The sequence below is a fragment of the Sylvia atricapilla genome, chromosome 23 (assembly GCF_009819655.1).
Source record: "Sylvia atricapilla isolate bSylAtr1 chromosome 23, bSylAtr1.pri, whole genome shotgun sequence".
Classification (NCBI taxonomy): domain Eukaryota; kingdom Metazoa; phylum Chordata; class Aves; order Passeriformes; family Sylviidae; genus Sylvia; species Sylvia atricapilla.
This window is the reverse complement of record NC_089162.1, coordinates 5,225,086-5,251,995: the sequence shown is the minus strand read 5'-3', so window position 1 is coordinate 5,251,995 and position 26,910 is coordinate 5,225,086. Positions and strand designations below refer to the sequence as shown.

Below are 26,910 nucleotides of genomic sequence, written 5' to 3'. Positions count from 1 at the left end.
CGTGCCCGCAGGGCAGCGAGGGCGAAGCCGGCCGGGTGTGGGGCGGATGGAGCTGCCTCGAGGGCTGGGATGGTGCCCGTGTCTCCTCCCGCTGCACCTCGGGCAAGGCAGGACGGGCAGGAGAATAAATTAAAGGCTTAAAAAGGCCACTGGCATTTGCTAGCTGGAGGACAGAGCAGCAGGGCGGGTCCCCGGGCACCCAGCGGGGGCTCCTGATCATAGGGAGGAAACAAAAAAAAAAAAAAAGCCCCGATTGCAGGTGGTCCCGGAAAGCCACTGTCCTCCCCTTCCTCTCCCGCACAGGTTCCTGTGCGACCCCCACGGCCCCCCGCTCCCCTAAATGGTTTAAGGCACCGTCGTATGAGGAGGCAGGTAAAAACCTACCCGGAGCAACCCCGGCACAAGTCCCTGGAGAGGCAGGAAGCGGCGGGGGGAGCTCCAGGTTGAAGCGAAGTCCACTATAAATACATATAAATTCCACAAAACGTTTTCCTCCCTCCTGTCCGTGAGTCTGGGCCTGGGCTCAGGCTGCTTTGAGGAGTGTGTGTGGGGCAGCTGCAGGGGATGTGCTGCCTGAGACGGGATAGAGGCCACCGGAGGGCTGGAGTCCTTTGCCAGGAGGTTTGGAAGTGCTGGGAGGAGGTCGGGAGCAGTTCACGAATCCTCTGGGATGGCCAAGCAGATACAGGAGTGGCGAGAGGCCAGGAGGGATGTCTCAGGCTCTCCTGGGTCCCCAGCTCTGGGTGCTGTCCCAGGGGAGCAGAGGTCCTGGTTGAGTCAGTGGGACAGGTGGCCCCATTCCTGAAGAGTCCCTTGCTCAGGATTTTTATTACACACCAGAAAAAAAAAAAATAAAAAAAAAAAAAAAAAACAAAAAAACAAAAAAAATAAAAAAAAAATTAAAAAAAAAAAAAAATAAAAAAAAAGAGAAAAAAAATAAAAGAAACTTAAAACCCCGAGGTAAAACCCAAATGCCAGCAATCAGAAGGTGCCTGAGCTGCCTGAGCCCTGTGCTGTCAGGAGCTGCCCTCCTCAGTCCGGAGCTGGGATGTCCTTGCCCGGGCTCTGATCCTGGCTGTCCCCTGCTCCCTCCTCAGCCACCTCGGGGGTGTCTCCTCTTTGCTGCCTCGTGTTCTGGGGGGTCCGAGCGCCCCAACCCCGGCGGAGCCGGCTCTGAGGGGTGGCACGGGGGGTCCCCACGGGGCCGGGCTGGCTACATGCGGGAGGACGGGCTGGCCAGCTCGTAGAAGAGCAGGTAGGCATCGCTGCTGCGCACGTGGCTCGAGGACATGGGGGTGACACTGCAGAGAGGGGAACAGGAGAGCTGTGAGCAGAGGGGATGGATGGGTGGATACCCTGAGCGTCATTTGTCCCACCCCAGGCTCACCGGGAGTCGTTGAAGGTGTGCCACTCGCTGGACACGGGGCTCTTGCAGTAGGCTGTGTAGTGTCCCCCCATGGTGGTGCCCGAGTGGTTGGAGACGGCGTAGAGGTTGTAAACGGCGTGGTCTGCGGGGAGCAGGGGAGCTGCTCAGCCCCACAAAGTGCCAGCAGCTCCGGCAGCCTGGATTCCGTGCCTCCCACCCCTCACACCTCTGCCCCCCACCAGCTGGGGGACACAAGGAGTCCCCAGGAGTCCCCAGGAGTCCCCAGGAGCTCAGGGCTGGGATCAGAGGCGTGCAGGGGCTGGGACTCACTGCAGCTCTGCGAGGCGAATTCCCGGAGGTCCAGGTCCTTCAGAGGGAAGTTGACGAAGGTGGTGAGTTTGCTGCTTCGTATCCTGGCCTCGGAGAAGCGCTTCAGGTCTGCAGGGTCACGTCAAGGAGCCAAAGGGACAAAGGGGAGCCTGCACAAACCCATCTCTCCCCACCACGACAGCCCCTGTCCCCATCCCGCTGCCCAAAGGATACGAAGCACCAGGATCTTGGGGAACTTCTGGATGCTGAATTTTTTTGTGCACCTTGTCCTGGCTTTGCAGCGACAACACGTCTGTGGGAGGCAAAGAGCACAGGCAGGAGGGTGAGGGCACTGCCCACAGTCCTGACAACACAAGCTCAGAGGGGAAGGGGCCCAGCCCGCCCCAGGGAGCCCCCAGCCCCGTACCGGTTTCTCATCCCCATCCAGCACGTCCTCTTTGGTGAAGAGCCGGAGACAATCCATGAGCGTCACCTCCCCGTAGCCTTTCTGTGGGAGCGCAGTGACGGTTAGGGACAGGGAGTGTGGGACAGGGAATGGGGGATCCTTAGGGATTGCCCCTCACCTTGGGGATGGGCAGGGACAGGTCCCAGAAGGGGTCGAAGGCTGTGGAGCAGTAGCCGCACTCGCTGCAGGTCAGAGAACTCTTCAGCTGCCCAACGAAGAGGTCTGGTGGGGTGGGACAGAGCAGAGTGAGGCCCCTGGTCCCCTGCCCTGTCCCCAGCCCAGCCCTGTCCTCCCCTGCCCAGCCCTGCTCACCGCTGATGCGGCTGTCCTCCCTCTCCTGGTACCTCCTCCACATCTGCCGGCTCTTCTCGTCGTCACTGCAGGGACGGGGACACAGCAGGGCGCTGAGCACGGCCTGGGGGACACCAGCCCTGCCACCCAGCCCAGAGGGAGCCGTGTGCTCGCTGTCCCCGGGCTGGCCCTGCGGGCAGTGAACCCTTCTGGAGCTCATACTTACGGCAGGTGATCCAGGGTGTCGGTGCTGGCCCGCGGCCGCACCAGCACACGGTTCACCTCGCTGTGCAGCCCGTCCAGCAGGAACCGCAGGAATTCCTGTGCATCCTGCTGGCTGCAAGACACGGGGCACGGCCAGTGAGAGGCTGCAGGGGGCTCAGCTGCCCCCACCACCCTGCACACACACCCCTCCTCACTTGTAGCCGACGAAGCGGGGGGCGTATCTCTGGATCTGCGTCTTGAACTCGGAGGGGCTCACGCTCTCGTTGGGGGAAGAGGTCCAGAGCAGCTGAATCAGCTTTGCAAACTCTGCAGGTAGAGAGGCAGGTCAGCGGCCGAGGTGGCACGGCCACACCCCCAAGGGGACAGCTCAGGGTCACACTCTGGGGTCCCAGGGCCTGATCCTCCTCTGGCTGGGCAGCCCAACGAGGAGCATAGGGCTCCGTGGAGGGGTCCCGCAGGACGTGGGGTGTCCCAGCGATGTGCTGCAGGAATTGCTGCAGGAATTGCTGCAGGGAAGCCCCCGCAGCCCCCAGGGCCCGGGGATGGGCAGTTACCTGACATGAGCGCCGTGCGCATGCGGCTGTTGTTGTTGAGGTCCCGCAGGTACTGGTTCTGCAGGCAGTAATCCCGCAGCTCCTTGGTGTTGCTCAGGCACTGCAGGATGGAGTTCATGAAGCACTGGGGGAGGCAGAAGAGAAAACCATGGCAACGGGAAGCAGAGGGAGGCAGGCCGTGGCAGGGGGACACCTGGGGCGGGCGGGCACAGGACAGGGATGAAGCCCTGAGGAGCAGGGGAAGCTCTTCCTCAGGCAGCACTGAGGGGAGAGGGGTGCAGGGAGCTGCCAGGGTGAGGGTGCAGGTGTTGGGGCGAGGTGAAGGGACAGGGTTCCCCCTGCCCCACAGCTGTGCCACAGGCCTGGGGACGCACTCACCGTGTTGCCGAGGTTCCGCAGGCCGGTCAGCCCCTGCACGGCCTTGGAGCTCTGCAGAGAGAGGGAAGAGGGCTGGGAGGGTGGCGGGCTGGCCATGCCTGTGGGCAGCCCAGCGAGGCCATGGTGCCACCGCCCTGCCCGTGGAGCAGACCCTCAGGTGCAAGCAGAGGCCCCATCCCGCTGTGACATCATGGGCACAGCCAGCGCTGAGCAGCTCTCTGAGCCAAGGGCCTGGTGACAAACCACGGCTGGCCCCGGGCAACACACGGGGCTCAAAGTTCTCCCTGCCTGGCAACACTTGTGCCCCGTGCCCAGGATTGCAGGTCAGGCCAGCAGCCCAGGCTGCCTCCCCCGGGGACACGGGCATGGCAGGGCCCTGCTCCTGCCCCACGCTGCAGAAGGAGCACAGTGCCCTGGCACTGCCTGCCTGGTTCATGCCAGGTGTCCATCCCCTCCAGGGCACCCCGCACAAGTGCGGCCCAGACTTTGGCACAGCTGTTTTGCAGGATAAAGTCCACCTGGGAAAATGCAAGCCCAGCCCTTGCGACAGCCAGCCCGGGGAACAGGGCTGTGTGCCCAGTGGTGCCTTCCCAGCCCCTCGCTGCCCTGGCTGTGCTGCACCTGTGCCGTGGCAATTCCAGGTGCTCCAGGAATTTTCCCTGAGCCGGGAAAAGCAAAGATGGGCATGGGCAGCTGGGGCTGGGAAGCATCATCACTCTTTGCTGGAGAGACCGAGAGCACAGAGGGGTTTAGGGGTGTCACCACCCAGGATGCTGGTGGGGGGTCCTGCTCCCAGCCCTGCACAGGGGAGCAGCAGGATGAACTTCCGTGGGGCAGGGTGAGGGTCTGACAGGGCCTGCAGGCTCACACTGCTGATGGTGCTCCCCCAGATGCCCAGGATTTCAGGAGCCTCCGGCAAACGCCCCAGCTGCCCACCTCAGGCTTGAGGAGGAGGAGAGGAGGCGAGAGGAGGGGAGGGGGCCCAGCAGCTCCGAAATAGCAGCAGCTGGTGTGTGTGTGGGAGGTGCTGAGCACCCAGCCCTGACAGCAGCCCAAAATAACCCAGATCCAGTTACACGTGCTCCTTAGCGACAGCACAGGCATCACCCACCGCGGCAGGACCGACACCAGCGGGCACTCGGCTGCCCTGTGTGGGCACACGTGGCTCTGCCACACTGACCGGCTGCCCTCCGTGCCCCCACGGTGCCCAGAGCACGGGGCTGTCCCCAGATGTGGCTGCCTATGGCTCTCAGTGCCGGGGAGTTGCTGTCCAAAAGTGCCAGGCAACTCCCCGGTGCTGTCTTGGGCTGGGGGCAGGCTCAGCTGGGCACAGGGTGCCAGCAGGATGGCACTGGTCAGTGCCACACCACGGCTGGAGGAGCTGGCCTGGCTCTGGCCCCTGAGCAGAGGGTGGCAGGAGAGGTGGGCCTGTGCCCCGACAACCTACATCCATCCCCTGGAGGATCCGAACCCCAAGGGCCCGCTCGTGTCCCCACACCTACCCCAGGGAAGGTCACGGTGCCAGGGGTGAGCAGCAACCCCGGGGAGCTGCCCCAGTGTGCCCCAGCCATCCCACCAGGACGGGCTCGTCCAGTTGTCCTGGTTGGGCAGCTCCCGCCGTGTGCCAGGAGGGACCGGCCAGTCCTGCCCATGTGGGTGCAAAGCTCCCCACAGATCCTGCATTCCCCCACAGCCAGGTGCCAGGCTGCCCTCCCAGAGCCTGGAACAACCCCAGGGGAGGGCTGGAGCTGAGGAGGGGGTGTCAGGTGCTCCCCCAGAGTGGCACAAGGCACAAGCCCTGTGTGCTCCGAGGTGTTATTTCCCCCTCCTGGATTTCCCTCCCCTGGGTGACTCAACTCCAGCTAATCCCCCTCTCCCGTACAGGGCTTTATCTAGGACACGACATGCTCAGAGGCAGTGAAGGAGAGCTGGCTCACGCGGCGCGGCTGGGGACTCCCCGAGGCTGCACCGCAGGACGGGGACAAGGGACAGGCGATGGGGACAAGGGGCAAGATCCGGACCGTCCTGCCCCATCCAGCTCCGCATGCCCGGAGCCTGTTGGGGCAGCAGGAGAACCAGAGCAGCCAGACTTACATAAGTGCCCAGACCCTGCCCTCCTTGCCCCTTGCTCTGCCATCGCTGCAGGAGAGATCTGTCCCGGCACCGTGGCTCTGGGGACAGCCAAGTTCACTCCGATGTCACTGCCAAGGGGCTCGGCGTGGCCACCAGACCCTGCCTTGTGGTGGGACACGGGGACCCCGCCAAGGTCACCGCAAGGGCAGGGCTGGGAGAGGAACCCAGGTGTCCTGACACGTGCGGTTCACCTGCTCCCTGTCACCCTGCGGGACACCGGGACACGCCGTCCCCGCGGGCGGCTGGGAGGGCACCCACCCGCGGGCACCCCATCCTCGGGCACGGGGGATGGCACCGGGCACCCCACGCTCCCCAGCGAGGGCAGGGGCTGCCCCCTTCTCTGCCCCCAAGGCGGGGGACGGCGGCTGCGGGCATCTCGTACCTTGGTCTTGTTGAGGACGAGCCCGACGAAGGTGGAGACCAGCAGCGACCCCGGCATGGAGGCGCGGGGCCGCAGGTCCTTGTGAAGGTCGGGGAGCGCGGGGGGCTCCTCGGGCAGCGTCACCGTGTAGGAATCCCTCATGGTGGCCCCGGCGGGCACAGCAGGACGGCGGGGAGCAGCCGGGGGCGGCGGGGTGCGGGGGGACACCGGGCGGGCTGCCCTCGCCCGGGGCCGGCTGCGGCGGGGGGCGCGGGGTCAGGCTCGGAGCCCCCCGTGCTGGGCGAGCGGGGCCGGAGCCGGTGCCGCCTGCGGGGCTGACGGCACCTGAGCGCCTCTGACATCAAATGGGTGGAGAGGCGGCAGCCGGGCTCGGTGACGGCTCGGTGACGGCTCGGTGACGGCCAGCCCCCGCGCACCGCGTGGTACAGCGCGCCGGGAGCCAGGGGGGCCCGCGAGGGGCGGCTCTGCCCCGGGGACGAGCTCCGGAACCGGCCGGCGACACCTCCCCGGCTCCGGGGGGTTTGCGGGGGACCGCGGTGACCCCTCGGCATCTCTCTGAGCGGGGCTCCCCGCGCTCCAGCACCCCAACACCGGCACCGTGCGCGCACCGCGGGGGCGATGGGGAACCGGGGAGAGGCGGCAGCCGGACCAGCGCCGGTCCCCCCTGTGCTCCCCCCGTGCTCCCAGGGCTGGTGACACCGGCTGTCCGGCCCCGGGCACGTTGGGCTCTGGGCAGGCACCGGGAGCAGGGAGCGGGGCTCCCCAACTGCGGGTTACTCGCCAAAATTGCCTTGGTAAAAGTGGGGCAGTCCCACAACATGTGGGTACAGGAGGTGTCTGTACCCACAGAGGGGCTGCGGGCTGCCAGACAGAGCTGTGGGACCCCCGGGCATGTGCCTTTCCTGCAGTGCGAATGGGGTTCCCGGGCAGTGACATTTTGGGGGAACCCCCCTCTTTGGGGGATGCATTAGCGCTGAGCTCAGAGCGTATTTCGGTGCCTTGCGCTGGGGAAAAACTCCCCGCAATTCCTACATGGAGCAAAGACCCCACCTGGTGTCTCCCCTCGGTAAACTGAGGCACGGCACGGGCAGGGCTCCAGCTCTTCTCCTGCAGCAAGGGCAGATGCGGAGACTGGCAGCGAGCCCGGCTGTCCTGCGTCCTAGTCCTGCGTCTCCCGCTGCTTTCACCCCTCTGACCGCGGCAGGACGAGCGCCGGAGCCCTGCGCCTGCTGTGCGTGCCCAGGTGTTCCTCTGCCTGCTCAGGGAAATTTCCACGGGCATCCAGGGCAGGGAGTGCGGTCTGGGCTGCTCTGACAGAGCCACGGCCTCCAACCTCACCGAGAGGGCTCTAAGCAGAGCCTCCTTTCCTCCTCTGGAGCCCCCAAAACGCCCCCATCCTGAGGCAGGGGCTGCTGAATCCCGGTGGCTGCAGATGCAGCCTTCCCTGTGGAGCAGAGCTCGGCACAGCCAGCCGAGGGGCTGGCTGGGGACTGGCAGGGGAGGGAGGAAGGGAAGGAGACTATTTTTGGCACCGGCAAAAATATCTGAGGAGGCATCTTGCAGCGTTATTCATCTGCAGGGCCGAGGGCTCCTTTGCATCACAAGAGGAGGCCTGTCGTAACCGGGGCCTGTGCGTGCTCACACGTGTGTACATGTACACACCCCGTGCTGTGTACGGCGTACACACACACGGGGACACGGTGTGCACGCCGGGGCACACACCCCTCCGCTCTCCTGCAGCCTGCCTGGGTGCCCTGCCGTGCCCAGGGGCACAGCCTGGCTCTGGGACAGCTCCCCAAAAATCCAGGGCTCCTGCCACCCCGCCCGGCAGCGCGGGTGGGTACGGCGGGGTCAGGATGGGCACTGGAGCACGGCCAGCCCCGGGTGCTGTGCAGGGAGCTGGCACAGCTCTCCCTCCCCGTGGGGCTGCACCGTGCTGGCTGAGCCGGTTCCACGGCGAGAGGGCGGCTCAGCCACATCCCGTGTGGAACCTCGTGGCCCGGTGACATGGAGCTGCCCGGGCCGGGGACTGAATTCCCTCCAGCCAGAGAGCAGCACGCAGGCTCTGAGGGCGAGGCTGGAGAGAGAAGGGGACACCCGGTGGGACGGCACCACGCAGAGCCAGGTCCCTGCCCTCAGCTGGCCCCTCCGCAGCGGTGACCTTCTGCCAGGGGCAGAGGTTGCCACAGGCCCGGTTGGCAGCTCGGCTGCAGGCAGGGCCAGCCAGCGCTGGCTGCGGGCCAGGGACGTCAGCTGCTCAGGATGGGACTGCAGGGAGAGCTGCCGGCGGTTTTGTGGGTGGCCCTGGCCTCCTGACCCTATGTACACCCGGGGTGGTTAATGGGCCGGCACAGCTCCGGTCCTGCCCCACTCCAGACTGCCCTTCCCGGGAGCCAGCACGGCCCTGCAGCTCCGCGGGCACAGCGCCTCGCTCAAACCGCGCCTTCACACACCTCCCTTTGCCCACGGGGCGGTAAACTGAGGCACGAGGTGATGGCGAGGGTGAGGACACAGGGAGACACCCTCAATCCCGGCTGCTAACCCCTCTGGGCTCCTGAGGCACAGAGGCAGGAGGCGGCGGTGGAAAAAGGGATGGGAGGAGGCGCGGGGCCAGTCCCGCTGTCGCCTGGCTGCGTCAGGAGCGGGTGCTGCTGACACTGCCCTCGGGGCTGGGCAATGGGGCAGAACCGATGGCAGCTCCGGGGCTGCAGCCTGCGCTTGTTTCCGGCATCTGGCACGGCCGCAGGCAGCCGAGTCTGCTTTACGATCGGGACATTTGCTTCCCGGCTTGGGAAAGGGAGGGAATAAACCACGGCAGTGGAAAATAGCAGGTGTGCCCATCAAAGCACCAAGGAAACCGAAGCCAGTGTCACTGACCCTGCCTGCCCTGGCATGGGTCTCTGTCCCAGTGCCCCGTGCCACCTTTGCCACCTATCAGCCCAGGCTGTGTCCACGTGCAGACCACCTTGGGGACCTGCACAGCCCCTGCTGCCCCGCAGGCATCCCATGGGAGCAGGCTGGCACCCCACCACAGCACTGGGTGGGCACATGGGGCAGCTTTTGTGAGAGCCAGCGGCTGCAGCAGCCCCTGGATCCCCCCTTGGTCCCCCCCACCAGGGCCTGCTGTGGGAGGGGGAGGCAGGAATTCCCTTCCACGGCACTGATCCTCCACTGCCCTGACTCCCCAGCCTGCTCCCTCACCCCAGGGCTGGGGGCCGGGCGTGAGGCAGGTGGGCACAGGGGGTCCCACACCACCGCTGAAGGTGGTTCTGTGAGGGAAGGCACCGGGGAAGGGGCACAGGGAGGGATGTGGGGCCTTCCAAGGGAAGGATTGCTGGGGGTTTCTTTTCTGCTCCCCTGCGAGCAGGACAGGAATTCTCACAGCTCGGCGGGTGGCGCGGGGACAGAGGCTCAGGGAAGCAAAGGGCAGGTCAGACCATGGGTGAATGGAGGGTGACTGGAATGACAGCGGGAGACAATGCAGGCAGAGCCTGGTCAGATCTTGGAAGGAAACCTGAGTGGAAAATTACCAGGCTGCTCCCCTGCACGGGCGGCGTGTGCGGTGCCTGCTCCCGGCCCGGGCTGGGGCTCTGGGGACGCTGCAGCACCGACGGGGACGTGGGGCACCGGGCACCTGCCAACACGCGTGGTGCTGCCATGGGGAACCCCCTGCTGCCACACAGGCCACAGGGCCACAAACACACTGACAGCAGTGGATGGTGCCAGGGGACTGGCATCGCTGGGCATCGAGTCACTGTGGCAAAGCCATCACCAGACAAACCAGCTGTGCCAGCAGGATGAGTGCCCAGCCTGCTCATGTCACCTTCCCTATCTGCGATGAGGCAGCAGGAAATCCTCGTCAGCCCCACACGGGGCCAGAGCCATCACCTGCTGTCACATGCATGCAGAGGGCACAATCCTGGGCACAGGCCGGTCCTGGCTCCTTGGGGACTGTCCCCTGCCAGCACAGCCCCTCCGAGGACACCCATCCGCCCTCACACGGCTGCCTCAGCAGCTCAGCCGGGACTGCTGTGCCAGCAAGGGCATCTCAGAGGATCAAACCGAGGCACGGAGCAGCACGCTCAGGTTCCCAGGCAGAGTGTGGGTGCTTCTGGCTCCTCCACTCACCACAAACACAACCCACATCCCCTCCCAGCACAGCTCTGACCCCCAGCCCAGCCCGCCCCACGTACCGTGGGCTCCTGTGCGGACACGTCGCAGTGGTCATCGCTCCTCTCGCAGGGCTGGCTGGCACAGCGGGTGCCCGAGGGTGGCAGCGTGGCCTGAGAGGGGCTGAGGTGGCCGCTGGAGAAGCCGCCGTGGTGGCTTTTCCTCTCCAGGTAGCCACGGACATACTCGGAGTGAGTGGCAGCCTGGTAGAGGCCCTGCAGGTTGCCGAGCTCCGGGCGGCTGCGGGTGCTGAGCGCGCCGGCCGCGGGCAGGTAGGTGCTGTCGGAGGTGTGCAGCGCCGAGAACTCCCGCGCCAGGTCCGAGTGGCTGATGGATTTGTGGCGGCTGAGGGGCGCTGCGGAGGGCAGGTAGCCCGTGGGGCTGCCGCTGAAGGTGTAGCAGGCACCTCCGCTGAGCCCGGCGCCGGGCGGCCGCGGCTGTGCGCGGATGTACGAGGGGCTCAGACGGATGCTGGGGTCGGGGTACAGCCGGCTGCTGTCATAGCCACCCGTGGGGGACAGCCCCCCAGCGTGGTGGTAGCGAGGAGAGGGCAGGTAGCTGGCTTTGAAGCCGATTTTGTCGGGGTCTGCGTAGGGGGCGGACAGGGCGGTGCCATAGGAGCTGTAGGAGCTGTAGCCGCCGGGCACTTTGCTGTAGGTGGTCTCGGTGTAGCGGGAGGAGTCCACGTATCGCCTCAGGGTGGAGGAGAGCTGGGACATGCTGCAGGCTGGGGCTCAGCAGGTTGTCCTGGAGGCATCTGCTGCAAGGGAAGAGCCCAGGGATGAGCCTCCACAGGCCCTGGCCAGCTCAACAAGGCACCCACCGGCTCCCACCCAGTTCCTGCCTCTCCTGGAGACCCTGGGAGACACACAGGGCTCTCAGCTGGTCACACTGTGGCCATGGCTCCTGCCACCTGCCAGCTTTCCTGGAGGGCCTGGGACAGCAGGACACAGCTGGCATTGCCACCCCATGTCCCCAGGCACCTCACAGCAGAGAAGAGAGCCCCAGGGCACAGCCAGACGTACCCAATATCCCCAGAGACACCAAGGAACTGCAGCAGTCACCTCTGCCCCAGCCCTGGCACCCCAGCCATGCCATCTGTCCCACTCCTGGGGCTGGAGGGATATCCCCAGTGCCTCCTCCAGGTCACAGGACGATGCTCAGGCCCAGCTCTGGCTGAAACAGATGGGATGGACCAATCCAGGCAGCCCAGCATCTTCCCATGGTTACTCACAGGGAGCACCGGGGTTCGGCAAGGGGCTGGCATTGCAGTGAGAGGGAAACTGAGGCAAGGTCATCTTCTGTGCCACTTTCCTATGTCCCTGCCATGGCCCCGTGAGCCCCCAACAGCAATTCAAGCTGAGTCCCCCTGGTGAGGAGGCAGCCGTGGCCCTGCCAGCTGGGCAGAGCCAGCACTTGGTCCCCACAGAGAGCTGGTGGCAGGAGAGGAGCACACAGAGACAGGGACAGAGGCCCCCAGAGCACACACAGGGCCAACCCCAAGCAGGGACAGGGCAGGGTGGCGGCCAGCAGTCCCCAAACACGGGCTGTCAGGAGCTGGAGGGGAGTTTGCCCTCAGCACCCACTCTGGGCAGGCTGACGGCTGGATCCCTACCTGTGCTGGGGCTGTGGGTGGCACCGGGGCCGGCAGGAGCCCAGCCGAGCTCCTCTGCCCTGCCGCTGCTGGTGCTCAGCTCCCGGGGTGACTGCTGTCCCTTCCCTGGCAGGACAGTGGCTCATGTGGCTCTGAGAGTCTCCAGTCACCCGGGAGATGACCCTGATTCAAAGGCTTTTCCCAGCCCAGCCGGGGCGGGCTCTGGCCCGGCTCCAAGCCAGGAGGTGCCGGAGCCTGTGCCCGGCCCGGCCCTTGCACGGCCCCGGCAGCACCGAGGGTGCACCCGGCCTTGGGGACGGGCGCTGGATCCCGGCAGAGCGTGTCACTCCCCGCCTGGCCCTGCGGGGACACAGCCGCCTGCTCAGTGTCCAAACTCCCCGGGAATGCTTTTAGGAGAAGGTGGTGAGAGACAGCAGGCAGCAGCCCCCGTGGGCTCCTGGCTGCCAGCCTGCCTTTGCAGCCAGCCGCCGGCATCCCTGCGCTGCTGCGATCGGCCAGGGAACAGCATCCCACAGCGGACAGGGAAATATTTACAAGCGGCAGGGAGGTGGAGCGCGCAGACCTGTTTGGGGACGGAGGCTGGAGGGTGAATAATCTGCTCCCAGGCAAGAGCTCCATGGAACGCCCGGCTCTTCCCAGCCTGGCTGCGGCCGCCCTCCCCAGGAGCGCGGGATTGGCCACAGACAATGGGGAATTTCGCTCGGAGGGAGTGGGACCCCAGCCAAGGGACTGGCACTGAGTGCCAGGGTGAGAGTGACGGAGCCCCTGGGCTCCCAGGGAGCACATGCCTGGCTGCCTGCCCTGCCGGGGCACGGAGCGGCCTGGCACAGGGACTGCCTCTGCTCCCCATCGCGTCGCCAGCAGAGATGAGCTTGGCTGGGGACAGTGCCAGGGCAGCCCCACGCCATCGGCCCCTGCCAGGTACCCACGCTCTCTCCTGGCACCAGCAGCACCAGCAGAGCACCAGTTCAGGAACAGGAGGGCAGCAGGTGCCCCTGGCAGCAGGACAGGTCTCCCAAGGCGGCACCTGCCCTGGGGATGCGGAGGAGCCGATGGAGGGATGCAGGGTCCGCACGGGCACCGGCCCCAGACACGGGAGCTACCCCATTCCTTGGGAAGAGAGCCCTTACCATGGAGGAATGTCACATCTGCCAGCTTTGCCTGCGCTTCCAAGTCCCCGTGTCACATCCGAGCGGACCCCAGGGCGGCGGGAGAGCGGAGCGTGCCAGGAGCCCAGAGGAGCTGAGGGGGTGTGAGAAAAGCCCGGTTCCTCCCAGCGCTTCCTGGGCTGCCTGGCCCCTCCCTGCCCGTCATTGTGCTGAGCTTTCCTGCTGCCTGGCAAAGCCCTGCGGCCGCCACGGCTGACTCAGGCCTCCTGCACCCTCATCATCCTCGCGGGCTGTCAGGGGAAGCTGAGGCACAGGAATGTCCGGTCTGCGCTCACGTTGCCAGACAGGAGCAGCGCCGCGACATGGGAGCGGGACACCGTGGGGCTGCTCAGGCTGCTGGCGGGTCCTGCCCTGGCCTCCAGCTCCAGCAGCCTTCCCGGCGGGAAGCTCAGCTCAAAGTGAGGAGGCAGAACCATCACTCTGGAGGCAGGACAGAGCCCCAGCTCTGTCCGCAGCTGCTGTCCTGCCCGTGCCCGGTGGCAGGTGTCCCCTCTGTCCTGCCCGTGTCCGGTGGCAGCTGTCCTCCCTGTCCTGCTCGTGCCCGGTGGCAGGTGTCCCCTCTGTCCTGCCCGTGCCCGGTGGCAGGTGTCCCCCCTGTCCTGCCCGTGCCCGGTGGCAGCTGTCCCCCTCGGTGGCCACGGAGCCCCAGGGCGGGCTCAGCTCAGCTTACACCGCGCTGGCTCCGTCCTGGGTGTCACAGCGCAGCTGCTTCTCGCTTACGCAGGCTCGGAGCTGTGTCCCCTGTCCCCTGAGACACAATGTCCCAGCCTGGAGGTTACGTGGGAGCTCCCAGGACTCTGCGGTGGTGGCGGCAGAGAGGGGACCCTGTGTGAGGCACTTTGCACGCTCCAGAGTACGAGTGGTTTGGGGATTGAGCGTGCCAGCGAGCAGGGACAGCCTCCCGCCCGTTCCCCCAGGGAAACAAGGCACAGAACCCCTCCAGGTATCCATTTCCCTCCAGGAAGGGTGACCCCGGGTGACATTCCGGGGGGAATGTGCTGCAAAGTGTTTGGGACTGGAGTCACCCTTGTCGATAGGTGGGGACTGCAGTGCCTCTGTCACAGCCCGGCTCCGGCGCTGCCCCCCACCACTCCCACCCCCCAAAGGGACAGGCCCTGCCCAAGGTGACTCATCCAGCCGGGACCAGCCCGGCCAGGGCCAGCCCTGGGCCCGAGAACCCTCCGAGCTCACCCCACATGGCCGGGAGTCATCGCCCCGGCCTCGCTCCGTGCTGCTGACACATCCCCACGCTGCTGCACAACCTGCTGCTCCCGGGCCACCCCCCGAACCCACGGGGGGACCCTGACCTAACACCCGGGGCATGAGTTACTGCTTTGACATCTGTGGGTGGCAAAAAATAAAAGAAGGGACCCTCGGGCTTTGCCCACGCCGGGGGACGAGGAGGGTGCCGGGGGGGCGGCTGAGAGCCAAGGATTTTGTGTGTCAACTCTGAAGCAGCTCCCCGGAGAGAAACCTCTCCGCCGTGGTTTTATCCAGCTGAAGGAAGAGAGGGGCAGTTTTGCCCGTGTCCGTGTCCCCCTCCCCGAGGCGGTGTCCCCACGGCACCCCCTGCACTCACCTGCATGTGGCTGCTCAGGGCACGGCGAGGGGCCACCAGGCAGGTATCTGGTGATGCCCTCGGGGTTGCTCCTGCCTCCTCGGGGAGCTCGCCCTGGCACCGCAGACGGGCGAGGTGGAGATGGGCAGCAGCCGGACCCTCCGCAGGGCTCAGGACACCCCCGGCTCAGCCCCTCCAGCCTGGGAGGGAGCGCAGTGGCCGGAGGGGGCCGAGCTCGAGGGCTGTGGGGCCGCGTAAAAAACACCACCGCAGAAATTCAGGGCTCAGGTTACCGGCCAGATAAATATAGTGTCTCTATCTGACCTCACAGGGCGCTGAAACGCTCCTCTCGCATTCCAGCCTGGGGAGGCTTAAAGGGGACGTGAACCGAGGGGGATGGTGGCCCACGGCAAGCGGGGACAGGAGGGGAGGCTGCGGGGGCAGCGGGGGCTGGCGGCGTGGAGGAGGAGGACTGAGAGTAAGCGTGAGGAGGGGAGAGATTTGGGGAGGGAGGTCGAGGTCCAGGAGGGAGAGGATAGAGGGAGAGTTAAGGGAGGGAGCGAGGGGAGACACACAGCTTGGTGTGGGGTGGGGTAAGGGGGCGCAAAAGAAGGGGTGGTCGTGGCTGCCAGCAAGATCCGGAGTAGAGAATCAAGGTGACTGGGTTTTGCCCCCCTTGGGGTGAGCTGTAAGGAGAAGAGCCCCCTGAACCTTCAGCAAAGGTGGGCGTGGGGCAGCCGGGGTGGCGTGGCCACCCCTCGGGGATCCGTGGGGGCACCGGGGCTCCGCTCCGGGACGCCTGACCCGCCCAGGGTACGGCACCTGCGTGGCCGTGACTCAGGCAGCACCTGCCGAGGATAATGGGGAGGGATGTAATTAGGGTGGCATCTTCCTCCCTCCCGCCTGGCTCCAGCCCTTAAACAGGGAGGGACGCGTCTGGGCGTCACTGGGAGGTGGCGCAGGGTCACCAATGGTGTTAGGGGGTGGTGGCAGGAGCCTGCTGGTGGCTCTTGGTGCCAAGGAGGCAATCCTGACCCTGGGCAGGGCAGTGTAGGGCTGCTCCAGAGGAGCCCTTGGCAGCCCCCCAGGCAGCGTGTGGGCACAGGGGCTCCCGCAGGACCCCGGTGTGCCAGGCACAGCGGCTTTGGGACACGTGCACACCCAGCCCCGATCCCATCCCTGGCAATTCCCTCCCCGGAGGATGGATGGGCCAGGACTAGAACTCGTCCCCTGCTTTGCCTCCCTGCCACCACCGCGGGCAGTAGGTGACCTCTGGGATGGTTTAGGGACAGAGATGGGGATGGGGACAAAGGGTCTGGGTGCATGGGGTCGTGCTCCGGGTGGGCAGGAGTGGGTTACCCTGCCCAGGAAAGTCGGGTGCTTCTCTTCCACAGGCATTGGGGCGCTGGAGGCACAGGGGGCTGTACCCCACAGCAGGGTCCTGGAGCCCCTGTCCCCACACAGCCCCTGTCCCCAGCACCGCACACACGGGCACCCATGGCTCCAACACACAACCTAGGTAGGGTTTTATTGTGCAGACAGAGGAACACTCCTGGATGATAAGGTTTGGTTGTTCTTTTTTCCTGTTGTCCTTGTTGTTGCTTTTCATAGGGTTATTTTTTTTTTTTCCCCCGTGTTTTTTTTTTGTTTTTGTTTTTGTTTTTTTGGTTTTTGTTTTGTTTATTTCTTTTTTTTTTTCCTTTTTCCCTTAACAGAATTTCTTTGACGACAAGCTGTGGAAACAACTACAAATGTTCACCAAAAAATGAGACTCGAGCCGCGTCCGCGCTCTGCCGCTGGGCTCTGCGCCTGCCCCGGCGCTCACCAGCACGCCCAGGGGAGCTGGGCACAGCCAGGCCTCAGCTGGGCACGGCCTCAGCAGCACTAGACAGCAAGCAAGCAGGCAGGGATGGGCAGGGGACGGGCACGGGGAGGAGAGGGAGCAGCTCTGGAGAAGGGCAAGGAGTGGGGAGCAGCTGCTGTGTATTGCTCTCAGCCGTGGGTGGCACAGCTGGGGTTCACCCCGTGCACCTGGATGCTCCTGCCTTGCCTCTTCTTTTCCCTGTGCCCTCCCCCTGGGTGAGGCTCCTCGGGGTCCCCCTGGGCTGGCAGATCTGAGCTGTGCTGGCCATCCCCGTCCCTGCTCTCGCCAACCCCTGGCACCATCCTGGCCTTACCGAGGGGGTGGGCTGCCCTTAGATCCTTTGCTGCTCTTGAAGGGAGACAGGGAAATGCTGAGAGGGAGGAGGGAGAAGGGAGGGGGGCACAGGGGCTCCTCCCAGGAGCACGGCGGGATTTGAGGAAGACTGCTCTGCCTCTCCATGAGGAAGGACTGGGGTCCCCAGATGTTCCTTTAGGGGAAACAAGGTGCTGGTGCAGAGGAGTCCCAGCAGAGACCCTGCGGTCACACTCCCAGAGTGTGGAACCCCCTCCCCACCAGCCAGCCTGGGTGCAGCTCTGAGGGCCCTGGGGAGGGCAGTGGGGCTGTGGCTAGCTCAGAGAGGCTCTGCTTGCCTCCACTGGTGCTGGCAGCAATTCTCTCGTCACAGCTAAGGGCTGGTCCCCGGGGAGAGCGAGTGGTGTCTCTGGCTCGGGCAGCCCAAAGGTACAAGATGGTGTCTGGAGGAGGCCTCACTTCCAGCTCAGCTGTAAGAAACAGATTAGGAAAAACTTGTTGCCGAGGCATATTTGCACTGAGCCCGTTCCCAGGGCCCCAGAGGAGCCCTAAGGAGGCACGGGGGGTTCATGGTGTCTCCTAGACCTGCTCCCCTCTCTCCTCCCAGCCTGCCAGGCCCAGCAGCATCCCACGGCTCCCCTGTTCACCGAGACGGGAGTCATTTGGTGCCCTCTCCCAGCCGTGGCAGCTCAGGGTGAGAGGAGCAGGGCGAGGAGTCAATCACCTGGGTGGCAGGCAGGGCTGGTGGGGACACCAAGAGCCCTGTCACCTCCAGGGGCCACGGGCACAGCACCCACCACGGGCACCCTGCGCACGCTCTCGCATCACCCCTCTCTCTTACCTGCCAATCCAGCTGTCTTTCCCCAGTTGAGAACAGGCAAACCCCAAGAGTTAAAGGGATGGGACAAGCGAGGCTGAGGCCTCCAGTGCTCCCAGCACAAGCAAACCAGCCAGCCTACGGAGCGGGGAGGCGCCATGGGAAGAAGCAGCGCTGCCTAGCAGAGCCCCCATGCTTCGGAGCGGGGCTGTGAGTGCGTGGGATGGTGGGCGTCGGCACGGGGCGGTGCTTAGCGTTAGATATACGGCTAAATAGAGATAACACAGAGAGGTTTCACGGCTTCCAGACGCTTCAGCTTCTCTTTCCAGGGGCTGCGAGGAAGGCGGGGTGGCTGGGGTGCTCGGCGTGTGCGTGCGTGTGTGTGCGAGCGCTGTGTGTGTGTGTGTGTGTGTTCGTGTGTGCTTGGCCTGTCACAGGGACACGAAGTCCACGGCTTGCAGGAGAGGCAGGGAAAGGAGCAGCAGCAGGAGCCACGAGGTGTTCTGGATCAAGAGGCTGAAGCCGGCGCATTTCTCCAGTTTGTCTGTGAGGAGAAGGAATGGGGAGGGAGAGAAGAGAGGCGATGAAATCCCTCGGGAACGAGGCTCAGGCTGGGTGTTCTAATGGGACTGGAACAGAGCTCCTGGCCTTTGCTCTGTCACGTCCCATCCTGCCCTGTTTCCCTCCCAAAGTGTAGTAGCAAAAAGCTTTTGGGACCCTGAGAAGCGTAACCCTTCCTGTGCCTGACGGAGGTGACAAATGGATGGGCACCGGGTCTCTGCATCTGGAGGGCTGCTCCTGTGGGATGTGGGTGTGGAGGATCCCCACTGTCCTCGCTATGGGAGGATATCAAGGCAATGCGCCTGGGGTGGGACCCGAGAGGCAGGAAAAGCAGTGTGGGATGGGGTGGAATAGCCCATCTGTGGGATGAAGCCCACCTGAAGGGCAGGTAAGGCTCGGGACACACTTCTGGAGCTCAGGGAGGATCTGGGGACACCACAGGGAGTTGTGGCGCTCTCTGCCGGCCCTGCCAAGCCAAGCAGCAGGTGGGAAGGGCTGAGGCCAGGTGCCACGGCCTGTCTCACCTTTGATAACGGTGATGTTCTTTATCTGGTTGCCGGTGTAGTCGTTGGTGGCCTTCAGCTCGCACATGTAGATGCCCTCATCGCTGGTGGTGAAGCTCTGCAGGTGGAGGCACACCAGGTTCTTGTGCATGGTGACGTTGGCTCGGCTCCGGTAGATGTTCTCGGAGACGCTGATGGTGCTGTGGATGACGTGCTTCCTGTTGTCCTTGGTGATGCTGAACTCGTAGGTCAGGGGGTTGTCGGTTTTGTTCTCATAGCGACAGTCCACGCGCAGGTTCTGGCCCAGCAGGCAGGCACTCAGGTCCTTGATCATCTGGCACTGGGCAGCCTGGAGGACTGGGAGAGCCAGGAGGGGGTTGGAGAGGGAGCAGAGAGCTCTGGGGACGCCCATACAGCCTCCAGGCTGCTCTGGGCCGGGCAGGGGGCAGGGAGGGATGTACCTGTCAGGATGACAGCGATGCCCACGGTGGGGTTCATCTTGCTGCTGAGGGGCCCGGTGGGGCTGTCTCTGACAGGGGAACCTGGGCAGGGGGAGAGAGAGGCACTCAGCCAGGCCACTGCCCCGTGGATGTGGGCTCTCGGTGGTGCAGGCCGCCCTTCTTGCACAAACGATGCTCTAGAGCCTGCTCCTTCTCACCAGCATCAGATTCACTGCACAGAGCCTGGCTGGGACTGCACCCAGCTGGGGAATCGGGCACTGTGTCTGTCACCTTGTCACATCCCCGGGCAATGCCCCGTCCACGCTTTGTTTTCCCTGTCCAGATCCCCCCAGCAGACATTAAATGAGCGTGGCCAGACCTGCAGCAAGGCCTGTATGTCCTGCTCCTCCCCCTTTTGCCCCACGGCCAGCCAAGGTTGGGACGGGTGAGACCAGGCTGCACCCCAGTGCCTGCACACCTTGGCCAGAGGTCTGTGGCTCACGGCGAGGGGGCTGCCAGGTGAGGGACCCTCTCCTGGGGCCGGTGGGTGCCCGCTCTGCCAGTCCTCCCGCAGCTCCAGCGGGTGAGCTCAGCAAGGATGAGTCATTGCGATGCAGTGAGGGAAAGGGGCCAAGAGCAGCGAGGCAGAGGGACACAGCAGCTGGACAGGGAGCCAAGCCCACTGAAGGATGGCACGAAGCCTCCAGGAGCTGAGCTCAGCCTGCCTGACCTCGGGGAGGAAAGGGTTTGGGTGGCAGCATCCCCTTCCTGGGTCCCTGCCCGGTGCCTGTCTCTCTCCAGGCTGTGTGTGTGGGTTAAGGGGCCTGTGATGTGCCATCCAAACAGCAGGGCTGCCGATTCCAGCTGGCCCAATGCAGCCACAAGGAATCAATTAAAGGTTTGCAGCCTGGCCAAGCAGCCTCGTGGGGAATCCAGCCGCAGACATGCGGAATGGAGGGACGGGGTGGGGGAGCAGTGAGGCAGACACGGGCTGAAGGACACACCAAGCACCCTGCAGTCAGCCCTCCAGGCTGCCCACGTACGGCCAGGTCCAAGAGGGGGAGCCGATAAACCAGCCCTTCGGCACTCCAGGCTGGCAGAGGGGACAACAGACTCTCAGTTCGCTCCCTCTGAGCCTGACAAAGCATCCAGGGAAGAGCAAGGAATTGCCTGTACCACAGCCAGCTGCAGTTTTCTGTTTCGCAATTTTTCGGGTTTTGCATACAACGTTCTGAAAGGAAATACCAAACCCATTTGCTCACCCTGAAGCCCTGAAAAATCTCTTTATCCAGAACCCTAAACCTTGGCCAGGAAGAAAAATTTCCTTCTGTTTGATCTTGACAACCAAGAGGTCGCCAATGGAGTAAATGCTTGAACCTCTGGGGTCCTAGAAACTGTCCTCCCATCCCATTTCCCAGCACCAACCTGCTCCTTTTTGAATGTCCTGGGACACTATCTAGGTCATAGCCTGGCTTTCCTGCAGAAAATCAGCGCAAAGAAGCTCCCAGAGAAGGGATCTTCCTCCCATCTCTGTGCCCAAACACTCAGATATTCTAGGCTCTGTGTCGATAGCCCTTGGACCTCTTTTCTCCTGACAGCAGTGCTGGGAGCAGAGCAAGCCAGGTAACTCTCACTGCTCCATGATCCCAGCGGTTTGGCGTAGGGACAGGGCTCAGGAGGACGCTGGCATTCGAGGGGCTCCAGCTCCTGCTGGGCAAAGCCCTGGCGCAATCCCCACCTGCTCGTGGTGACACCATGGCGGTACCTACCCTGCCCCGGTGCCCACCAGCGTGACGGGCTCCTGGTGACAATCGAGCCGCGGGGATGGGGACGGGGGCGTGCAGAGGCAGGCTGGCGGGCTGGGGGAAAGGCAAAGCCGCAGGAACCTGGCGGCTGGCTGCCGGGCAAAGGGGATGCCCAGGGACGCAGTGCGCAGGGAAGAGCGATGGGGCGAGCCCCGAGAGGGGCAGGCGGGCTCGGGCTGGGCGAGCTCCCCCCCTGCAGCAGCAGCAGCAGCAGCGCGGAGCGGGAGCGCGGCTGCGGTGCGGGCGTGCGCACGGGCGGGCGCGCCCACCGGGAATGCCGCAGTCCCGAGCCGAGGGTGCGGGGCAGCGGCACGGGGGCCACAAGCGATGCCCGTCCCGTCCTCCAGCGCGCTCCGGCCGGCCGAGCATCCCTCGAGCGAGATGCTCCCGGTGCCACCGCGGCGCCCGACGGCTGCGGACCCTCGCCCGCAGCCCCGCGCGGTGCCCCGAGCGCAGCGGCCGCTCCCGGCGCGGGGAGCGCTGCCGCCGCTGGTGCCTACCTGCGGGCGCTGTCCGGTGCTGCCCGCCGCCTGCGGGGCTGCCGGCGCTGTCCGGGGCTGCCCGGCGGGCTGTGGGCGAGGCGCTCCCGCAGTCTGGGCAGGGCTGGGCGGGCGGACCCAGCGAATGGGGACCGGGAGGCGTCACTGAGGCTCGGCCCCCGGCCCTGCGGCGGGGGGCGGTGCGGGGGGGCCCTGCCTCTGCGGGACTCGGACGCCCCCGCCCCGGACAAGGGGCGCGCACCGATGCGGAAGGTGCGGTTCGCCCCCGTTATGTTCCTCGGGAAGGGCGACGCATCCCCATTGCCATGGGAACGTCGTTTTTTGCGGAAGAGCTGCCAGCCTTCATCCTCCCCGGCAGCGTGGGAGGTGTTTTGCTGGGAAAGGAGGATGGTCGGGAAGGGGAAAAGGAGCTTGGCGTGGGTTTTGCTGAGGAGGGAGCAGGTATTAGCCTTTGCCACCAAACGAGTTCAGCTCAGGTGCTCCAAGAGGCCACTCTGCACCAAATCACCGAGGGCTGTGTCACGGGTCTCCTCCATGTGGGAAATCATTGTGGGAATGGCAGGACGCTCAGCTGAATCAAAGAATCACAATCATTTAATTTGGGAAAGACAATTAAGACCATCAAATCCAACCGCTAACCCAGCACTGCCAACCCCACCACTAGGCCATGGCCCCTGTCACATCTACAGGCTCTGTCTGGGATGTCACTGGACACAGACCTTCAGTTTTAGGCCCAGCCCTGGTGACAATGAGGACACACCAAGGTTTTGCTCCCCACAGGCTCCTATCAGCATGTTTGGGAAGGGGATGAGCAGAGCTGCTGCTGCACAGGCAAAATGGCTTTGGATGCAGAAAGCAGCCTGGGACGAGACCTCTTCCCTGCTCCTTGGCAAGGCCATGACAGGAGAGGGGGCAGCATCAGGGAGCTGTTTTCCCTGGGAGTTTGGGTCCAGAGGCATCCCAGGAAGGCACAGAGACACACAGGAGGGCCTGCCCTGCCCTCGCCTTCTCTCACACCCCTGGCTGGGCTCTGCTAAAAGGGCTGACACCGGGAAAGTTGATATAAGTCATGTTCTCCTCCAGCAGAACCTGATCCCAGCTGACACTGGAGTGCTGAGGTTTTGCAAGCTGGCTGTGCAGGGGGTTTTGCTAATCCTACAGAATCTTGGCTCTGGCTGCTCGCTCACTGCATGGGCTGCAGGTGTACTGGCCCAAACAGGACAGCCACTCAAGCTGGCCAGGGGGCTAGTGGGAGTGTTCAGCAGGGCCCCAGAGTGGTGTCAGAGGTCAGGCAAAGGCCTGACCCCTGTGGCAGCACAATGACACACCACGCTGCTGGCTCAGGCTGGCTCAGGCTGGCAGGGCTGGCTATGGATGGGAGGAGAGGCATAGCAGAACAACAGGAAAAGATACTGACAGTGGGAGCAGATGGATGCAAGGCAAAGAGGCAGACATGAGGCACGCTGCAATGTTGTCAGAGGGGGAAATTGCAAGCACAAGGTGCATATCCAAACACAGCTGTGATGTGGGGCAGCACACACAACCACACACATGGGTCCTTTTCACATTTAGGCTCAGATCTCCACAAGCTGTGTCTCCTCCACATGCCCACCCTCAGCCCAGCTATCACACAGGGAACCAGGGAATTCAAGCTCCAGCGACTGGCTTTTAGAAGAATGCAATCCCACTGTGAGAGATTAAGGCTTCTTTACAGTCCCTGGCTGTGGTGCTGTGGAGGCAGGTGTGAGTGTGCAGTTTCTGGGCACTGCTGGCAGCCACTGTCCTGCCTAGGTATTTGCAGGAGGCTCCTTGCAGATCTTTCCCCTCTGGATAGTCCTTTTGCTGCAGATTGCAGCCTGGCTGCTGTCCATAAACCAGAGAAAAGCACCGAAGTCACACCTAATGCAGGGGCCTCCGGATAGCAGCCAGAGGAAAGGGGTGGGGAGGAGAAAACCTGATAGTGACAGAGCAGTGGAGAGGGAGGCAGGCAGTGTGTGCAGTGGCAGGTGCCAGTCAGGGAGACAGACAGCGAGAGGGACAAGCAGGCAGCCAAACAGGCACAGCGCAGCACAGCAGTGCAGGCGCCAGCAGCAGCGAGTGGATGCGGCAGGACAGACAGACCAGCGGGCAGAGGCAGGGCACAGACAGCTCCCCTGGGAGCTCAGAGCAGCCAAACTGCCCCTGGATCCTCTCTGGAGAGAGCCAGGGCATGTGGGGGTCCCTGGGGGGGAATTCACTGCTCCCAATAGCTCAGCAGCTGCAGGAGGCAGGCTGGGAGCAGAGGCTCTGAGGGGCACCATGACTCCGGTGTCTGGTGATGCTGCAGCAATTAAATCCTGGCCTTGCCCAAGGACACTCTGCTGCAGGATTCACCCTTCTAGGAGAAAGGGGAATGCACACTGAAATGCATCTTCCCCAAGAGGAACATCTCTGCCCTGCCCTCAGCCTATCCCAAACACAGGAATTAGAAAATCTCTCCCTTTCCCTCCTGCTCATGAATCACAGCACAGCAGCACACCCTGGGCCCTGCTCAAAACAATGCCCACGCAGCAACCATTTGCTGGGGAGAGGTGATATAAGGGCATGGACAACAGGACCTGGGGCAGCTGTGCTGTGGAGAGACCCCTGACACCCTCCCCAAGGCCATTAGAGCTGGGGAGCTGCAACATGGAGGAGTAAGGGAGGGTATTTGGGAATCAAGTGGTGGAGCTGCAGAGATCACAGCCCAAGGAGTGAGTGATGCTCACCCACCCCACAGCTCAGCCCCTGCCCCAGAGACAGGGGAGCTGCAAAGGGTTTACTCCTCACTGCACTAAGCCAAACCCAGGCCCTTCCCACCCCATCTCTGAGGGACAAGGAAGGGAGGCTGCAGAAGAGCTGTGCCCTTGATTGGAGGGACAGAATGGCCCTCGGGAGCCCAGCGAGGCCCCACAGATGCTAAATGGAGCACGGCCCAGATATGAAACCCCTGGGCTTTGTGGCAGTGCTGCACAGAGCAGGGGTGGAGGAGACTCTGCTCCCCTGCTTCCTGCAGGCAGCACAGAGCCAGGGAAAACAGGGGCAGGCAGGACTCCTGCTGCAGCACTGGCCTGGGGTCACAGCAGCCTGGCAAAGGAGATGGCTGGCACAGAGCCCCAGCCTTGGTAGCCTGTACCTGCTTCGTGCCTGTGTCCTGCATAAAGAGAAGCCCCAGAGAGTGAAGATTTCCAGCAGTGATCAGGGCTAGGGAGTGCCTGTGAGCAATCAGCTCCAGCCCTGCACTGACACATTTACCAGCAGGAACATCCCTCCCTTCCCTCCGTTCCTCCCTGTTTGCTGCACACTGTCCTGGAGCTGCCTTGTAGCTCCTGGCTCTGTGCTCACAACCAGTCCCACGAGTGCCCCAAAATGGAAATGTTGTCGAAGGGGCTTCTCTGGGGGGCTGCCAGCACTGAGCATTCACTACAGTGTAGGATCCTCCCCAGTAAATCCCAGCTTCACCTGCACGGCTTTCCCAGCCTGCTGGGATCCAGCAGACAAGAGCCCAGCAGTGGGCTGTCCTGCCCAAGCAGAGCAGAGCCATGTCCCTGCAGCCTGACACACATCTGGAGGAGTGGGTGACTATCTCTGTCTGCCTCCAGCCCAAGATCACTAAAATCTCTTTGTGTCTTGTGGGAATCCTTGTGGGAGCCAGCCAGGACATGAGGAGCCAGCTCAGCCTGGAAGAGGAGGTTGACTGAGGTAGAGAGCTCTCCGTTTGCTCCATCTGGTCTCCAGACTGAGTGGGCAGGGTGCTTGGCTGCCTGCTCCAGCCTCCTCCTCGCCGCCTCCCATTGCATCCTGTTAGTTCTTGGCAGGGTCTGGTTTTTTTGGAGAGCTGCTTTCTGCACCGTGCCCTGCAAACCTGATCTCTGCTGAGCTGCGAGGGAGACTCATCCCTGGGGGCAGGAGAGGCGTCTCTGCCAGCTGAGCCCGGCAGGTTTGGCAGGCAACTCCTGGCTCAGTTTGCGGACCTGTTTCTTACCTCCAGGGTCACTGTATTCCAAAGCTCTGCAAGGTGCCACATCCCACGGGCTCTTTGGAGGGCAGCAAACATGGACAGAGTTGGAATTGGGAAAAGCTACCACTTCAGATGGTGAAACTGCCCTCCACCACCTGCTGAGCACCTGTGACACCTCCACCCTCACTCCCTTTAAAATGGGGAGTGTCTGTGGGGGCTGATGCAGGATGTGCAGCACTTGAGGCCTCAAGAGGGAACTGATTCTCAGATAAACGCCTTTGTTTTAGGGAAACTCACCCATGTTGGAAAGGAAAAGCTGCTGGGGGCCTCCCAGGAGGTGCTGGACAGAAAAAGAGGTGTAGAGCACAGCACCATTCCTGCTGCCCATCCACAGCCAAGCTTTCCCCTGTCTCAGGAGAGATGACTAATGCAAGTTACAGAAAGTGGAAATAGCTTCCTTGATTATTCTCTTCCTATCTGCTGGGCCTTAAGGAATAGAAAGTATTTATTAACATTCCTTATTTATGAGGGAAGCATTAGGCCAGGGTGGTTAACTCCCACCACACAGGTTCCTAGGGACAGCACCAGAGAGGAACCACAAGAAGAAGCTGTCTGCAGGGTCTCCCTGTGCTCTGAGCCAGCTGGGAAGCCCCAGACTCTGGAGAGAGGCAGGTTAAATAGAGTCTACAGTTAAATACAGTCTGCAACTTCCTCCTGAGGGGCAGCAGTGATCTCTGCTCTTTGGGACAGTACGTGAGGGAAGGGCTGGGGCTGTGCCAGGGGAGATTTAGGTTGGATATTAGGAAAAGAGGGTGCACTGACCAGGCTCTCCAGGGAATGGTCCCAGCCCCAGGGCTGCCAGAGCTCCAGGAGCGTTTGGACAACGCTCTCAGGGATGCCCAGGGTGGGATTGTTGGGGCTGTGCTGTGGGGACTCACTGACCCCTCCCAAGTCAGGACAATGCATGATTCCACGAAAAATAAAGGCAGTTTTGCCCCTTTTTAGCACTGCACAGGGCTCAGTCCTACCCTGAGGCTGTCAGGAGCCCCGGCCGGGCCCCGGGCATTGCTGGCAGGGCCGCGCCAGTGGCTGCACACACACAGAGCCTCCCTTGAGCAGCCACCAGCTGCTCCCGCCCTGGGCTTTGTGTCACCAGCTCCAGCGCTCCCTCCTCTCCCCATTGTTAGCAGGGACAATGGCACATGCGGGGGCTCAGCGAGAAAGGGTTTCCCCGGCTCTGAGGAGCCCTCCTGCCCCAGCCCAGGGCCGGGAAGGGGAGGAGGCAGTCCGGGCTGCGGCTCCTCCAGGCACCCGGCCAGTCCCCGCTGTTTCCCTGCTCGGCATCACACCCCAAACAGCAGCAGCGCTCAGCCGCATCAACCTCCTCTGCTGCGCACGGTCACTCAGGGACTGCTCTCAGTCCATAACGACAAAATGTTTGGAGCAAAGGGGGATTTTTAAGTGCTTCCCAGGCAGCTCAATACCCATTTGTAGTCTCCTTCTCTTAGGCTGG

At 63.5% G+C, this 26,910-nt stretch overlaps 2 protein-coding genes across 4 annotated transcripts; both read right to left on the bottom strand.

Annotated features, from left to right (window-relative positions):
* Positions 1 to 1,073: 1,073 nt before the first annotated feature.
* Positions 1,074 to 14,861, bottom strand: USP2 (ubiquitin specific peptidase 2). 2 transcript variants are annotated; one of them, XM_066334958.1, is made up of 13 exons: positions 14,638 to 14,861; positions 10,298 to 11,034; positions 3,590 to 3,640; positions 3,212 to 3,335; positions 2,852 to 2,963; positions 2,659 to 2,769; positions 2,454 to 2,518; positions 2,260 to 2,363; positions 2,103 to 2,183; positions 1,910 to 1,988; positions 1,697 to 1,804; positions 1,388 to 1,508; positions 1,074 to 1,301 (listed from the first exon to the last, which is right to left on the bottom strand). In XM_066334958.1, the coding sequence occupies exons 2-13, from the start codon at positions 10,991 to 10,993 to the stop codon at positions 1,214 to 1,216; spliced, it is 1,740 nt and encodes a 579-aa protein (XP_066191055.1). In that variant the 5' UTR covers positions 10,994 to 11,034; positions 14,638 to 14,861; the 3' UTR covers positions 1,074 to 1,213. The 2 variants fall into 2 exon arrangements, with proteins under 2 accessions (XP_066191055.1, XP_066191056.1); XM_066334959.1 differs by lacking the exons at positions 10,298 to 11,034; positions 14,638 to 14,861 and adding an exon at positions 6,105 to 6,393.
* Positions 14,862 to 16,622: 1,761 nt separating this feature from the next.
* THY1 (Thy-1 cell surface antigen) lies at positions 16,623 to 21,544 on the bottom strand. 2 transcript variants are annotated; one of them, XR_010745274.1, is made up of 5 exons: positions 21,419 to 21,544; positions 19,135 to 19,215; positions 18,695 to 19,030; positions 17,634 to 18,153; positions 16,623 to 17,262 (listed from the first exon to the last, which is right to left on the bottom strand). XR_010745274.1 is itself a non-coding variant. In XM_066334957.1 (4 exons), exons 2-4 carry the CDS (start codon positions 19,169 to 19,171, stop codon positions 18,041 to 18,043), a joined length of 486 nt encoding a protein of 161 aa, XP_066191054.1. In that variant the 5' UTR covers positions 19,172 to 19,215; positions 21,419 to 21,544; the 3' UTR covers positions 16,623 to 18,040. The 2 variants fall into 2 exon arrangements, 1 of the variants encoding a protein (XP_066191054.1); XM_066334957.1 differs by having other exon boundaries at positions 16,623 to 18,153.
* Between the last annotated feature and the right edge of the window lie 5,366 nt (positions 21,545 to 26,910).